The sequence below is a fragment of the Typopeltis vanoorti genome, chromosome 3 (genome assembly GCF_054136105.1).
Source record: "Typopeltis vanoorti isolate ZY-2024b chromosome 3, IOZ_Tvanoo_1.0, whole genome shotgun sequence".
NCBI classification, from domain to species: Eukaryota; Metazoa; Arthropoda; class Arachnida; order Uropygi; family Thelyphonidae; genus Typopeltis; species Typopeltis vanoorti.
The window spans coordinates 112,322,465-112,338,932 of NC_143551.1; the positions used below are offsets into that span (position 1 = coordinate 112,322,465).

At 38.5% G+C, this 16,468-nt stretch overlaps 1 protein-coding gene across 1 annotated transcript in view; it reads right to left on the reverse strand.

Annotated features, from left to right (window-relative positions):
- LOC150108472 (sorting nexin-6-like) overlaps positions 1-16,468 on the reverse strand; it is a 285,148-nt gene that overhangs the window by 191,566 nt on the left and 77,114 nt on the right. Inside the window, exon 5 of the mRNA XM_090390474.1 lies at positions 10,229-10,304. Within this exon, the coding sequence (XP_090246600.1) occupies positions 10,229-10,304 (76 nt within the window). The remainder of the gene's footprint in view (positions 1-10,228; positions 10,305-16,468) is intronic.

Consider the following 16,468-nt stretch of genomic DNA (forward strand, 5'->3'; position numbering starts at 1 on the left):
TTCAACTCTGTCATTACTTTTCTTCTGGCAAGCCCCTCTCCAACTAGTGAACCATTTAAATGCAGTGCATTACTGTTATACAATCCTATTTGTCCCTGAACATCATCCCACACACACATTCACAAAACTGCACTCCTTTCTCACTGTGCAGCTTATCACTCTCATATTTGGGAAACATGTTAAACTCCCTTTCCTACCATACTGCTATCTTTTGCTTTCCTCAATAACCACTTGATATCCATTGTCATATATTTCTGCTTACCCAAATCATTTGTTCCTACTGCCACTATCCTCTCTCTTCTGCCTTACTTCTGATATCCAATGCCTCTATCACCTGGTTCATTCTCCCTCCTGCAAAGCAAACCTTGGGCAACTTCTCATTCATCATGCCTCTAATAATAGAATCCCTATACTGCCACTTTTGAAACATTCATTACCTCTTTTGCTCAATTGTCTTTCTGTCAATTCTTCCACATCTGCCGATCTTCTAATTTTATTCTGCACATCCTTCATCTTCACCACCTTAAGTATCAAGGCTTGCATCACTCTGTCTTTTACACTCATTATGAATCAGGCTCACTTTCTCGTTCTCAATTCTGCTCACTTTCAATAAGTCATAGTCCCCCCCCCTTTTTTTTTTTGAACAATACTACAGAGAGATCCTAAGACCTATGGTCTTAGGACCTCTCTAACCAGGCAAGTAGTTAGAAAGAAGAAAGGAATTTGTCGATATGTTTCTTCAACCTTGAGGGCTGTAATGATTGGGGAAAACTGGTGCAAATAGCAGAGGTATAGAGAATGAAGGAGGATAAGTTGGTTTGATAAGTTTCAAGTTGAAAGGGGGGGGGGGGTAGCCATTGGCTGAGAAAGTGTTGAGGATGTGATTTAGTTCAGTGTTTAGGGCCATGTTGTTAGAACAGATTAGTTTAGCCCTGTTGTATAGTGTTTTCACCACTCCATATTGTTGTGAGAGGGGGGGGGGGATTGTTGGTGAATGTATCTGCCTGTATGGGTGGATTTTCTATAAACTGAGAAAACCAAAGTTCCATCAGGCTGGCAGGTGACTAATGTGTCTAGGAAAGGGAAGCTGTTGTTTTCCTCTTTTTTTTTCCAGGGTGAGCTTGATTCTGGGGTGTTGGTTGTTTAAGTGTGTTAAGAAGGAGAGGAGTGTTTCAGAGCCATGTGGCCAAATAGCGAACACACATCATCAACGTAGCGAAGCCATATGGTTGGTTTTTGTGGGGCAGAGGCTAAGGCTTTTTCTTCAAAGGTCTCCATAAAGAAATTGGCCAAGGGTGGGGAGAGTGGTGAACCCATGGCTGTCCCCTCTATTTGTTTGTAGAATTTTCCCTGCCAAACGAAATAGCCTGAGTTCATTGTGAATTGAAATAGGGCTGAGATATCGGAAGAAAATTTAGCTTAGATTAGCTCTAAAGTTTCCTTGAGTGAGACATTTGTGAATAAGGAGAAGACGTCAAAGCTGACCATTATGTCAGTATATTGGAGTGTAAGGTTTTCTATGCTGGCTTTGAAGTGGGTTGAGTTTTTTTATGTGTCTATTTCACTGAAGTCAAATCAGCATCATCATGGAAAAATACACTTGTATTAGATACAAGCACACAGTCACACTTCAGTAACAAAGATGAAGAAACCAAAGCGATACATGGGACCTAAAGTCCTACAATTATATCACCTATTGGCTTCAGTTGGACTTCTTGGTCATCGGGCTGACTGTCTGTTGATAAGGGTTTCCCATATGGGGGGAGGGTCTGATACAACCATATTTGTTTAGGTTGGGATAGTGTTAAGAGCTGCAGCTGATTCCAGGAAAAGCTTCTTGAACTTGAATTTACTTTGGTGAAGAAGGTGGCTTTTTCCCAATGGAACCGTATGGACTATATTCAAAAAATGACCACCCTTCTAAAAGACCAATCCACCTACTGCCCAATAAATTATGTCCCTACCCAGACAAAGATTACAACCATCCATAGACTACTAAAAAATGTTACCTCCTGATAGGCAGATATAACCAACAAACTAAAATGCTACAATTCCAGATTCTCCCCCCCCCCATATTTATGGACTTCCAAAAATCCATAAAGAGGATTTACTTCTATGTCCAACTGTAGATGGGATAGACTCACCCACCTAGAAACTAGCTGAACATTTAGCCAAAGTTCTTTCCTGTACTACTGGCAATACCTCATCGCATATCAAAAACTCAGCCCATTTTATGTACAGTATACAAAAAATTACACTCTGCCATGCTGACTTAATGGTCAGTTTCGATGTCTCTGACTTATTCACAAATGTCCCACTTAAACACACTTTAGCACTTATCGAAGCAGAATTTCCTCCCGATATCTCAGTCCTTTTCACTTCACTATGAACTTGACCTATTTTGTTTGGTAAGGAAAATTCTACAAACAAATCAAGGGTACAGACTGGAGAGAGATTTGGAGGAAAAGAATGCCCTATATTCTTATCCCCTTATGCTCACTATTTGGCTATGCTATGTGGATGATGTGTTTGCAATTAGCCACATGGCCAGGACACCTTACACATTTTCCTTTACCTTTGTTCCTTTTCCTTTGGCTGTTGGAGAACAGCCAACATCCAAGGATCCAATTCCCAACAGAAATAGAATGTAACAACAGTCTGCCCTTCCTAGACACCCTAGTTACAAAACAACCAAATGGATCCCTGACCTACACAGTCTACAGAACCCCCTCCCCACACACAGTAATTTATAATAACATCCTCTGATGAGATGATCAAATCCAAGCTCCTCAAATACATCCATCAACGGTCACATCACCTCCCTTCCCAACAATTTGGGACTATAAAAACCTTAGTACACTGGGAAAAACTAATTTGCTCAGATAACTTTGCACTCAACACAGAGATCACCTACATAAAACACTTTTTTGGAAGTTTTTTATGTAGGTGATCCAATGGCTACACCTCCCATGAAATATTAAGAATTTTAAAGCCACGCAAACACAAACACACACCGTCCCTCTCTCCCAAACATAATTACAGCAAATCTATTGCCATCATCTATATCTGTGATGTCTCAGAAAAGGTGGCCAAGATTTTAAAAAAGCACAATCTTGTAATCACCTATAACCCACACAAAATGCTAGCAGCCCTTATCCACTCCCTCAAACACCAGCTACAACCTCTGAATTTATATGGAGTGTACCAGGTACCCTGAAGCTGCAACCTTTCTTATTATGAACAAACAGGTAGGACGACCAACATCCATATAACAGAGCACCAAGACCACATCTGATTTCACCACTATGGCCATTCTGGATTAGCAGATCATGCCCTGGATAACTGGCACAGAAGAAGTTGGAAAAAAAGCAACCTTACAAAATCCGACAACTCTTCATTCTATGTTACAGCTGCAAACTGTCTCCTGAGATTCTCATAATCACCAATCTTGTAGTTCCACATATACCCTCTCCTCACAAAAGTCTTCACATGGTTGGCAACCAGCCAGGTAATCACTTCACGGTCACAAACTGGGGAGAGATTTGACATCTCATTTAACATCTTCTGATGAGATGATCAAATCCAAGCCCCTCAATACTTGTGTGCACTCTGTTACATACTGCCTAAGGCAGTTGTCCCTCAAAAACTCACTCATTTTCTTTACTTCCGGTTGCTATCTCATCATCCCAATTTATAATGCTGTAATTAAAATCACTCATAATGATCACCATTTTTCCATTTGCTTGGCTAATTTTCTTATACATTTCCTGGTCACTACTATCCACATTACCAGGTCTATAGTAATATCCAACAAAGAATTTCATTCCATTCACCTCTATCTCACACCATATTGCCTGAAAACCACTACCACTATTTGCCTGCCTCTACCTTGTATGAACATAACTTTTTCTATCATCAACAGCACTCCACCTACCTTTTCATGAAATACATCATACCCTTCCATCTCTATTCCAGTTAGGATGTCATCCTCACCTAACCATGTCTCACTTATTCAACAATTTTTGGGCAAACAAAATCAATGCAACCATTTCATTTTCCTTGTTTCTGATACTTCCAGCATTCATATACAAGCACAACAGCTCATTCCTGGATCTATAACAAGTTTCACTGATATCACTTATTAGATGCGACTTCTCCATACTTTCCTCGAGCCATTTCTTTTTCTCCTTACTCATCCCAGAACCTTCTTCAAATTCAACTGTTTTTCCCTACATTCCCAGTCATCCCCCTTCCCATTTTGTCTACACATGCATTTACATCTTCTTGTAGCATCAACCTTTCTCAAGCTGTGTTCCCCCCTGTCCACCCTAAAAGCCTGTTTATTATATTCCTTGGGAAACACATAAAGGGGAAGACTGTTCTGCAATACATCAGTAGCTGGGAGGAAAAGAAACCTGTTTAGGTTTCAAGGTGTACTGTGAAGGGATGATGGGCAGCAGAAGCATGTGTTCCAATGGACTTAGTACTGAGTGGGGGATTATTGATGTTATTTCATATGAACATTTGTCATGGAAATATTTATAGAATACATATATTATTATTATTATTAAACAAGACCTCATGGAGTCAAAGACTCATCTAGGAGGTCCTTTTATCTCACACACACATCTCATCATACCGTGTCTTAAACACATTCAAACTCCTTGCAGACACCACACTCTCAGGCAAGGCATTCCAATCACTCACAACTCTGCATGAAAAAACCTGCCTCTCACTCCCCTACTCACACCCTCTTTATACAGTTTCCAGGGATGACCTCTGGTTCTCTCCTGATCTCCTGCTATTCTCTGTAGAACTTCTCCACCATTGATCCTATAACAACCCCTTACCAACTTGTAGGTCTCTATCATGTCTCCCCTCTTCCTTCTCTCCACTAGACTCTGCAAATTACATCTTTTCAATCTTTCCTCATACTCGACATTCCAGAGGTCAGAAACTACCTTAGTCAGTCGCCTTTGGACCCTTCCCAACATCTCTTCATCCTTCTGAAAACCAGATGACCAAATCTGGGCACAATAGTCCATGTGTGGCCTAATCAAAGCCTTATACAATGGAACAAGAATCTCCCTACTTCTACACGTCAGTGTCCTCCGCATCATTCCCAGAAGCCTTTGTGTTGTCTTCACAATTTTGGCGATGTGTCCCCTAAATTTTAGATCCTTATCCACTATCACCCCCAGATCTCTTATTTCCTCTACTTCCAACAATATATTCTCACCAAGCATAAATTCTGCATCCCATCTTTGTTTTCCAAATTTTAAAACCTTACATTTTGCGACATTGAACTCACATCCCCATTTGCTTGCCCAATCACTCAATTTATTCAAGTCTTCTTGCAAGGCCACAACATCTTCACTACTCTTTATGGTTCGTCCCAACTTTGCATCATCTGCAAACAACTGAATATCTCCATCCAAATCTTCGCCAATATCATTAATATACAAGTTAAATAGTAATGGCCCTAAAACAGACCCTGAGGCACTCCACTAGTGACTTTCCTTTTCCTGGATATCACACCCCATACACAACTTGTTGATACCTATCAGATAGCCAGTCTCCAATCCAATGCACTAATCTAATATCCAACCCCATCTGCTCTAGTTTGACTGTCAACTTATCATGAGGTACTCTATCAAAAGCTTTTGTGAAATCCAAGTATATTACTGTGTATCCTTCTCCTCTGTCCAAGGAAGCAGTCACTTTATTGTAATAAGTAAGTAGATTACTAAAACATGACCTCCCTTTAGCAAATCCATTCTGTCCATCAAAGATTATACCATTGTTGTCAACCCAACTCTGGATCCTAGTTCTCACAAGCTTCTCCAACAACTTAACCACAACACCTGACACACAGATAGGCCTATAGTTTGCTGCTTGAGTTCGATCACCTCCTTTATGAAGTGGCACAATCTTGCCCTCCTTCCACTCTTTAGGAACTTGACCAAGTGCAAGACTCGTATTAAAAAAATATGTCAAGGCAGGTGTCAACTCTTTGGCACATTCCTTCAGAATATGCAGTGATATATTATCAAGTCCCACAGCCTTATTTACATCTAGTTTACTCAACTCCCCAAACACCTCTTGCTCACTTACAGTCAGTCTCTCCTCCCCATCATCAACTGCTCTTAATCTCTCCATGAAGTCGCATTCACAAGATTGAAAGATCTTTATGAACTGCTCATTAAGTATCTCCACCACACATTCTGCAACAGCTGTCTTTATACCATTTCCTCCAATCAATGTCATCCTTCCATAATCATTCTTTCTTTTGCTGGCTACATATCGAAAGAACTCCCTAGGATTCTTTTTGGCTTCATTAGCTAACTGCTGTTCATACCTCTCTTTAGCTACTCTCACCAACCAAGTCATCATTCTTGCCTGGTCTTTGTAGACCTCATGAAATTGGTTACTTCCACTTCTCTTATGCTGCCTCCACAATGCCCTTTTTCTCTGTATTGCATGCTTAATCTCTTTATTCATCCATCTCACACCTACCTTATTTAACCTTCTCACCCATGGTTTACATTTAGACAATGCATCTACTAAATAGTTTTTGAAAATCCCCCAAGCTGCATTGATCTCTTTTCCAGCTAACTCTTCATTCCATGCTACACCTGCAAGCTGTCTCCTGAGCTCTTCATAATCATCCCCCTTGTAATTCCACATATACCCTTTTTTCACAGGAGTCCTTGCACTGCTGGCAACCACCCAGGTAATCACCTCATGGTCACTTTCACCAATTGGTGGATGATTTGATGCCATATTGCAGAGACCAAATGCCTGTACAAAAGTGGAAGGAGTGAGTTGGTAAGAGTTGGATTATTAATCAATCTAATTGCTCTCTGTATTGAGTCAAGCATTTCAAGGAAGCTCTTAGGGGCCTCAACCCAAATGTGAGAGCAGTATTCAACAGCTGGGCAGATTTGTGATTTGTATAAGGTTAACAGCTATTCAGAGGTGAAGTAACATCTTGAGCAAAAGAGAAATCATAGTTTTTTTAGAAGCTGATGATGGAATGGTTGTGATGTGTTTATGCCAAGAGAAGCTTGATGTCGGGGGGTCCAAGAAAAGAAATCTCATCTTGTCTGGAAATTTGAGTGTTGTCAAAAATAATACTCTGAGAAAATTGTTCTTTTTTGTGAGAAATAAAAACAACTACAGAACTGGGTTTTACTAACATTGAAATTGATGAGGTTATCTGAACCCCACTGGAAGATGGCTTGGAGATCAGAATTGAGGACAGTGGTGGTTGAGGTGATTTGTGTAGAGTAACGTTTATCACATGAAAGGAAGGAGTGCAATGTGCTGTCATCTGGAAAACTGTGTATTGGGTTGAAGGTCAACTGAAGTAGTTCACTGATATAGAGAAGGAAGAGGATTGGTGAGAGAACAGAATCTTGTGGAACCCCAGCATTAGTTGAATGGTGAGAGGATAATGAGCCATCCACCATCACGTACACAGTGTGCATCTAGACAGAAAGCTTGCATCCAATGACAGAAGTCATGGAACAGAACAAATGATGGGAGTTTGCTTAGGAAGCCTTTGTGCCAGGTCCGGTCAAAAGCTTTGGAGATATGAAGTGCAACCACTTGAGATTCACCAAATTTCTCCTTGACATTTGTCAAGAGATGAGTGATATATGTGAATAGATCTCCTGCTGATCTGATCAGCAGCGACGAAATCCATACTTGTGATTGTTTATTATTGCCTTCGAGGTAGTGTAGGAATTGGGAATTGATGGTTCTCTCCATTACTTTAAATAGGACTGAAGTGAGTGAGATAGGGTGTAGTTTGATGGCAGGTTTGTCATCCTTCTTGGGAATGGGCTGAACATAGGTCAATTTCCAGGCTGTGGGGTAGATTCCAGGTAGATGAGTAAGAGAGTATATACAGGTGGCATAGGATAGGAGTCAGTTCTGGTGCACAAACCTTCGGGACAACTGAAGGAATGCCATTTATAATAATAATGTGATACACCTTTGTTCTACTTGCATGTGTAAAATATATGATTTCTGCATTCATATAACTATTGAGTTTGGCTCTCATTGATGAGATTTCAATAAAGATCAAAACAGTTTAGGGGGTAGTGATCCTTCCATAATGCATTTGCATGATGTGATACTAAGGCAACTCAGTAAAGTCACCAGCCTCTACTTTTTCTACTTGTATGGGAAAACATGACTTCTGCATTAATTGAACATTGATATTTTCTTGGGTCTGATTATCATTGATGAGACCTCAATAAAGGTCAAAAACCAGTCTGGACAGTGACCCTTCCTATAATTTTTTTTTTTTTTTCCATTATTGGATTCTACAGCAATTGATGTGAAGTCAACAACAGCCTCTATGTATAAGGACTATTCCTGTAGTTATTCCACATTCATGCTTACCTGAGTACAAGATTAAAACAAGAATATAATTTCTTGTCAAGTATAATAAACATTGTAACCAAGCAGAAAAACTTTCCACAAGTATGAAGGCATTAGTGACAATTGAATGGCACTCCCTAAATGAGTCCTAAAATTCCATGGAAAATTCCATAATATCACAATATTTCTAATAATTCAAGATATTTCTAATAAAACCAGAGGCTTGGAATATCATTTGTGGGAAGGAAGGGGAACCCCCTCCTCTTAGATCAAGCAAAGATGTGAAGGATGATTAATAAAATTATTCCCACAGAGATAATCACTTCTCTTTAAATTTTCTCTGTGTTGGTAATAATCATTGTAACTTTGGCTCCTCCTATATTCTGAAAGCGTCTTTGTCTGGGTTTGTGGGAATAAGAAACTCAGCCACTCTCCATATGAGACAGCTAATGCCAGCCTGGCTGGCCGAGTGGTTAGTATATCTGCTCTCCAGCCAAAAGGCTGCGAGAGCAGATATACTAACCACTAGTATAGGTTCGAATTCCACCGTATGAATAGATGTTTGTGATTGTCTTTGGAAATACTAGTGGTGGTTGGTGGTAGATGCCGTTTGGTGTAGTTGCGGTCAGTTGGTGAATTGAGTGGTGGAGACAGAGTTGTAGAGCAGGTGCACTCCCTCCCTCGATGAGTGTTTGGACTCCCTGGAGGTGTCTAATAATAATAATAATTCGCCTTCAGTTATCAAGCAACGAAGCTCTCAGAATATAGGAAAAGTTACAAAGGTTATTACCAACACAGAGCAAATTTAAAGAGAAGTGATTATCTCTGTCTCATTTTGGGAAGTAATTTTATTAATCATCCCCTCACTAGTTTGATTGATCTAAAGGGAGGGGGGGGTTCCCCCTTCCCTCCCACAAATGATATTGAACCTCTGCTCATACTTTAACAACATATAATATTCTATTAAAATGGTCTCCAACATTAATCTGCTGAACAGATATGACATCATTAGATTTTTTTCCAATATTATACATTCTTATTAAATTATGCATGCTTCTTAGCTGATAAAATCACAGCAAGAAATAAAATGATGATAATAATTTAAAAAAATCATTAACAAAAAAAAATTTTCATGAAATTTTCAATTCCCTCTTAATAGAAGACATATATTTCATATATAGCCAGTACTAAGAGCAATCTAAGAGAGAAGCAGTTGATAAATTTAATATTTTATAACATGCACACTCGAGACCGTGCCTCTTATAACAATACAATATGCAGTCTCAAGTTAGGCAGATCCGTTTTCTTATTTTTTATTTATATAAATCACATCTATAAAAGATTGAGGTTGTCAGCTTATAGCACATGAGTAACTGGTTGGGACAATGGTTGGATAATCCAGAAATCCTTCTCTAGAAACCAAACACAGAGCTTTTTTAAGACACTTCAGACTTCCAATAAGCAAAGTGGTAATTCTCACAGCGGGCAATAAAATTCATCTACCACCTAAAGACATTTAAAAATGGCAGTGCCCATGATGGAATTTGAACCCATGCCTTTAGCTGGAGAGCAGATGTACAATCCCATTCGGCCAAACTTAAGTTTCTTTTATAAGATTTTTCACCTTTGTCATATCAATATGTCTTACTACTTCTGGTGTTGAATGCACATATGTCAATTCAGCCCATTCAGTTGTTGTCTTGCTTGATTGGGATGTCATCATCAGAACTGGAATCTAAGTTTGAAAGGAGCAAGGAAGTCAACTGCTGTCTGTCAAAAATACATCAAGTGAAAATAAATTTCAAATAGACAGACTGTTATCAGAAATATAACATACCTCATGTTCTATTAGGAACTTTTCTAAGGCTTCATTTTTACCAAATAAATGATGGCTCAACAATAACCTGAGATATCTAAAAGAAATGTAGATTGTGATTTATACTCAAAAATAAAAATACTAATTTAGAAATAATTCATACTATAGTCACTTTTTATTTAATTTATTTATCTTATTTTATTTTGTGCTTTGTAAGGAAATAATACTTGGAAGATTATTTTAAGAATAGTTTAAGCAAAAACATTTGAATCTAAATGAGATTTTAAATAAACTGATGCAGTGTTTACATGCTCAAAACCGCTTAATACAGTCATTTAAACATAAACTGAATCAAGAGTTAAAAAATATATCTCCAGTATCATTGCACGTACATTTATAATATTAAGATAAACTCCCACTCATCTTTTGTTTATTAACCAAAAAGATAAGAACAGTACAAGCTTTGTTCGTTGAGAACAATTAAGTATATCAAAGGAACTAATGTTCAACCACAGATGCGAGATTCCTTGAGTGCATAGCAGAAGAAGGTAAATCCATTCTGGTAATAGGATAATCTATGCGTTTTGCAAGATGAATGTTTATTATTATATGTTGGAAAATTAAAATTTTCTTTTATGAAAATTCTAGTTTTGTTTGTACAACAGTTAGAAAATTTTATGTATACAGCACGTGCTTTCAGATGTTGGTGATGAATTCGTACATCACCTTATCCCTTTCTCCCCTTCAACATGAAATGACTCTTCTTGGCACTGTGCCAGCCAAGGTTCTTGCATCTATGATCAGGCAACATTATCATCATCGCTGGTGCCAAGAATAACTCCATTATACATCACTCACAGAACAAAATTATGTTACAATGAAAAATGTAATTTGGTTTATGTGTAAAGTAGTAATTATGTCATCTAATTAACAAAAACTAAAATTGCATAACAATTTTTTTTTCTCAAAGTCATAAATAAGTTATCAAAATTAAGCCACATTAAGTTGCAAAGTCACAGATGAAGGTCTATCAAAATTGGTTTCAACTGTTCTTGAAATGTTTTATCACACAGATATAATAAAACTAATTATTATTATTATTAACATCTGACCTCCGTGAAATCAGAGAATCATCGTGGTGGGTACACACACACTACTGCACACAATGCTCATCCAGCCTTGCTTTAAATTGATTCAATGCATCTACATTCACAACACACTCAGGCAATGCATTCCACTCAGCAACCACTCTCCATTGAAAGAACTTTCTCCTCACCCCCTCTGCTCACACCCTCCTTATACAGTTTCCAACGATAGCTTCTTGTTCTATCCCATTCTATGAAAAATCTCTTCCATGTCAACCTGATAATAACTCCTGACTACCTTATATGTCTCAATCATATCCCCCCTCCCCTCTTTTTCCTATTCACGAGGCTTTGCAGCTTACATTCTCTCAATCTGTTCTCATACTCCACATTCCAAAGACCACTTACCCTTATCACCTTTGTGAATCTTCTCTGGATCCTTTCCAACATATCATCATCACCACCATGAAAACTCTGCGACTAAATCTGTGCACAATAATCCATACGAGGCCTGATCAAGACCTTATATAGATCACTGCCATTATCTGATGTGACATCTTCAAAATTTCTGCAAATATGGCCCCCTGAATTTCCAGTCCTTGTCCACCATCACTCCTAGATTTCTCATCTCCTCTACATCCTTTAAAGTTTCCCCACCAAATGTATACTTTGCATCCCTTCGATACTTACCAAATCTCAAAACCTTAGACTTTGCAATATTGAACTGACAGTTCCACTTATCTGCCCATTCATGCATCACTTATGCAGACTCCTACACATGACAAAATGTGAGCTTGAGTGCCTGCAGACACTATTAGTGTGTGGTACAAAAGGTTGGAGAATGAAAGAAAGAGAAAATGGGAAAAGCATAAAAGTGCAAGAAACTGGGAGAAAACATAGTATTGCATGGGAATTTGATGATAAGAGGTATACTTAATGAGAAAGTGATGAAAGGAAGTATTCCATGTGCGAAGATAAAGATGTCAGTGAAGCTGTAAGTTTTCAGAAGAAAGAAGTGAACAAGTTAATTGTTTTGGCAGGCACAACTTATTTGAAAGGTCAGATATATGCACTTAGAAACAATATGAAAGAGTTGTTATTGGAAGCAAAAAGGAAGAATAAGAAAGTAAAGATTGTGAGCTTGCTGCCTCGTTATGATAAGACAAAACTGAGAAAGGCCATGGCTCTCAATGAGAAAATTGTGCAAGAGGAATGGTGTGCAGTTTATTGATGTATGGAGTGAATTTGATAGACAAAAAGACTTATATATATATATCTGACGGACTATATATTTAAATGGTTTTGGAGTTTTGGAGTCATGTGTCTGGCCAGCCCTATGATAAATGAGCATGCGTACAGTAATGATGCAATGCTGAATGGGATTTGACATGTGTCCAATTTGAATGGATTACACAAAGGTAACTATGGGTACAAAACAAAGGGATGTTAAAATGCATGTACACTAATGCAAGAAGTATCAGGAATAAGAGTGAGGAGTATTTGCCACTGGTCAGTTCAACTTGGCCAAAAGTTACAGGCATCAGTGAGACCATGAAAGTAAAGGGTATTGTATTTTCAGGGAGGATAAAAGGGAACACGACAGGAGGTGGGATATTGTTGATGATGGCTTAAGAATTACAACCAACATAAGTAGAAGCTAAAGAGGATTTTAGGTCTGAGGGAGATCGTTCATTTGAGGCTGTCTGGTGTGAAATAGAGGCAAACAGAACAAAATATGTTGTTGGGTACTCTTATAGACTAGGGGATCCACAAGAAAATGTAGATGCCATGTATCAGCAGATTAGAACAATGAGTGTAGGCCAAACAATTATTATGGGAGACTAACTATGGAGACATTGATTTTAGGGAGGAAATGGGGCATGGCAAAATGGAAGTGAGATTTATACAGTTGCTAAGGGATAATTACATGAAACATGTTATAGCGGGGACAAGGGGTTTGAGGGTGTTGGATCTGATAATAGTATCAGAAGATGTATCCATAACCAAGGTAGACACTCTGCTTCCAATTGGGGAGAGTGACCATGAAGTCTTGTTCTGGTAGATTGCCAAACATGATAGTTCTCTGTCAAGAAAGGGTTTATGTTCAACTATAAGGCTGGTGATTACAAGAGACTCAGGAATCATCTTGGAACAGTGTCATGGCTTGAAAAGCTATGGCAGGGTTCCAAGGGAGTGGTAATAGGGTAAGACTATTGCATAAAGGTGGCTCCAAGAGAGAGAGATAGCAAACTACAAACCAATTAATATATCAAGAGTGGTTGTTAAAATATTGAAAAGTTGGTGAAAGGTAAAACACAACAGAATATCTAATACATGAGAAGTATCAAGGAAAGAATATCAGTAGTGCATGGGAAGTGGATATAAAGCAAGAGCTTCAAAAAAAAAAAACATTGTGGAGGAAATATAAAGAAAAAAGTGATCAACATACTCATGAGTAGTAGTATAAAGTGCAAGCAAGAAGGGTGACTAGTATGGTAAGGAGGCTTTCCTTACCATACTAGTCATGCTTCTTGCTAGGCCAAATCAGCCTAACAGAGAGAATTAGCCAACAGGCCAAAGTAAACCCAAAAGAGTTTTTTTTTCATTATGTAGCAAGTAAGAGGAAAAATGACAATGGGTAGAATGACTTTAAACAATGCTCATGGTAGGAAGATGCCTGAAACAAAAGCAATAGTTGAGTTGCTGAGTGATCAATTTGCAAAGGTGATGATTTTAGAGTTGCTGATGTTACAGAGATAGATATCGACAAAGGAAGATGAACAGAAGGTGTTCAGCATATTAAAAAATATGAATGTGAACACAGCAGTGGGACTGGATGGCATATCAGCCCATATACTACGTGAATGTTCAAGAGAATTGGCATTGCCTCAGATGAGGTTGTTTAATCTATGTCTCAGCTCTGGCAGGGTTCCAAGGGAGTGGAAAGAGTGTAAGATAGTACCATTGCATAAAGGTGGCTCCAAGACAGAGGTAGCAAACTACAAACCATGAAAAGTTGGTGAAAGGTAAAATACAACAGCAGTTAGGCAGGGATGCAATACTCTACAGTGGACAGTATAGCTTAAAGGGCAGGTCCTGTATTAGTAACTTATTCACATTTATAATAAAGTGACAGCAGAATTGGATAAAGATAATGGGTACACCATGATACTGCTCAACTTTGCCATTTGACAGAATACCACATGGAAAACTATTACAAAAACTGGAGCAAATGGGGATGAATATGAGACTAGTAGCATGGATAGGGGTGGCTGACAAACAGATACCAGAGAGTAGTATATGATGGAATGGAATCTAGGAGAATAATGGTGACTAGTAATGTAGATAAACTGCCTGATAATTTAAATAAATTGGCACTGTGGACAAAGGATAATGATCGTCAATTTAATGTTACAAAATGTAAAGTTATGCACTTTGGGTTGAAAAGGTTGCATATGATATATCATATTGATGGTACTGGATTGAAAGAAATTGATAAGGCTAGGGACTTGGGGATAATGGTGGACAAACAGTTGAAGTTCAGGGAGCATATTGCAAAAGTTGGTAAAATGGCTCAAAGGATTACTTGGATGTTGAAAATCGTAAGGAAGTTATTATCCCTCTTTATACGGTTATGATTCAGCCACATCTTGACTATTGTGCACAGATTTGATCACCTGGATTTCTTGGGGACCTGGAGGTGGTTGAGAGGATTCAGAGACAAGTGACCAAGATGGTGACAGGTCTGTGGAATAGTTCCTACGAGGACAGGTGAAGGTTTGTGGGTTACAAAGTTTAGTTGATAGGCAGAAAAGAGGGGACATGAAAGAAACTTTTAAGATATTAAAGGGATCTTATAAAATTGATGCAAGCGAAAGTTTTCAATATATGACAAACGGTTAATTTGGATCTCCCACGATGAATCTTCAGACTCCATGAAGATGCCATAAAACAACAACAACAATAATAATTTGAGTCAACAGTTCGCTTCTGAAAGCTACTTGGCTCCGATTCTTTTTAAAAATGTCTTACATATTTTTCTTTTCAATATAATTTATATTTGTGCTCTCCTTGAAATAATGACACCACTTCCTGTGTTTAATCTTCTGCATATACTCTTGTATCCTTAATTAGGATTAAGATATTGCTACTGACAATAACATAGTCAACTAGACTTTTATTATTTGTTATCACATGAATTCTTGTGCACATTTTTATGTTGGAACAAAGTGTTAGCAATGACTAATCCATGTCTAGAACAAAAATCTAGGACATATTTATGATTTTTAATAGCATTCCTCTATTTATGAAAATTTCTCAAAGTATTTCTATATGTCTGGTGTTAATTTCATATTCTATAATAGATTTAGTTTAATCCTTTATCCCAGTGAGAGCAAACAAAGTTTGCGCCTGAAAATATCTTCAGGACTAAATATAGTGTTGTACTATCTTATCCAGTAAGTAGTGCAACACCAAGGCAACTCGTGGCAAAGGTGGAGCAAGCTACCAGGCACTTCTAACCCAGTATCTCCCATAATGCAAAACACATTTCCTATGTGGATATGTATACTGTTATGCATTAAAGGGATTGGCCATCTACCCAGACTAGTTTCGACCTTTATTGAGGTCTCTTCAGTGGGAGCCAGGCCCAGAGCTGGAGATACCAGGGGAGATACCAAACTCGCTACCTTTATCCGTTCTACGAAAGATCAGCTCCCTCCTCTCTCTCTCTGCCTGGAGTTTACAAAGTGCCCTGTTCCTGTAAGCTGGCGTATTTTGGACAGACAGGCAGATCAGCATCCATCCGCCTGGAGGAACACAAGTCTTACATCTGTAAACACAACTATGGCCATTCAGGCTTGGCTGACCATGTTTTGGACACCACCCACAGAGTATCATGGAAGAAAACCACCATGCTCCACCACAGCAAATTCAAGAAAGAGAGACTTTTCTTAGAAGCAGTAGCAGCTCTCAGAAACCAACCAAATCATAATAAATACGGTTGCATTAAGCTTCCGAAGATTTGGGAAACACTCATCACCAGAGGTCCCACCTTACATTCCAGGCCACCTACTACCGCCCTTAGAGGGCGCTCCACCTAGATAGGACTTTAGTGTCACCCACATGGTTGGGCTTAGTATTGTAAGATTTGTGTGTGCATGTTACACTAATTGTT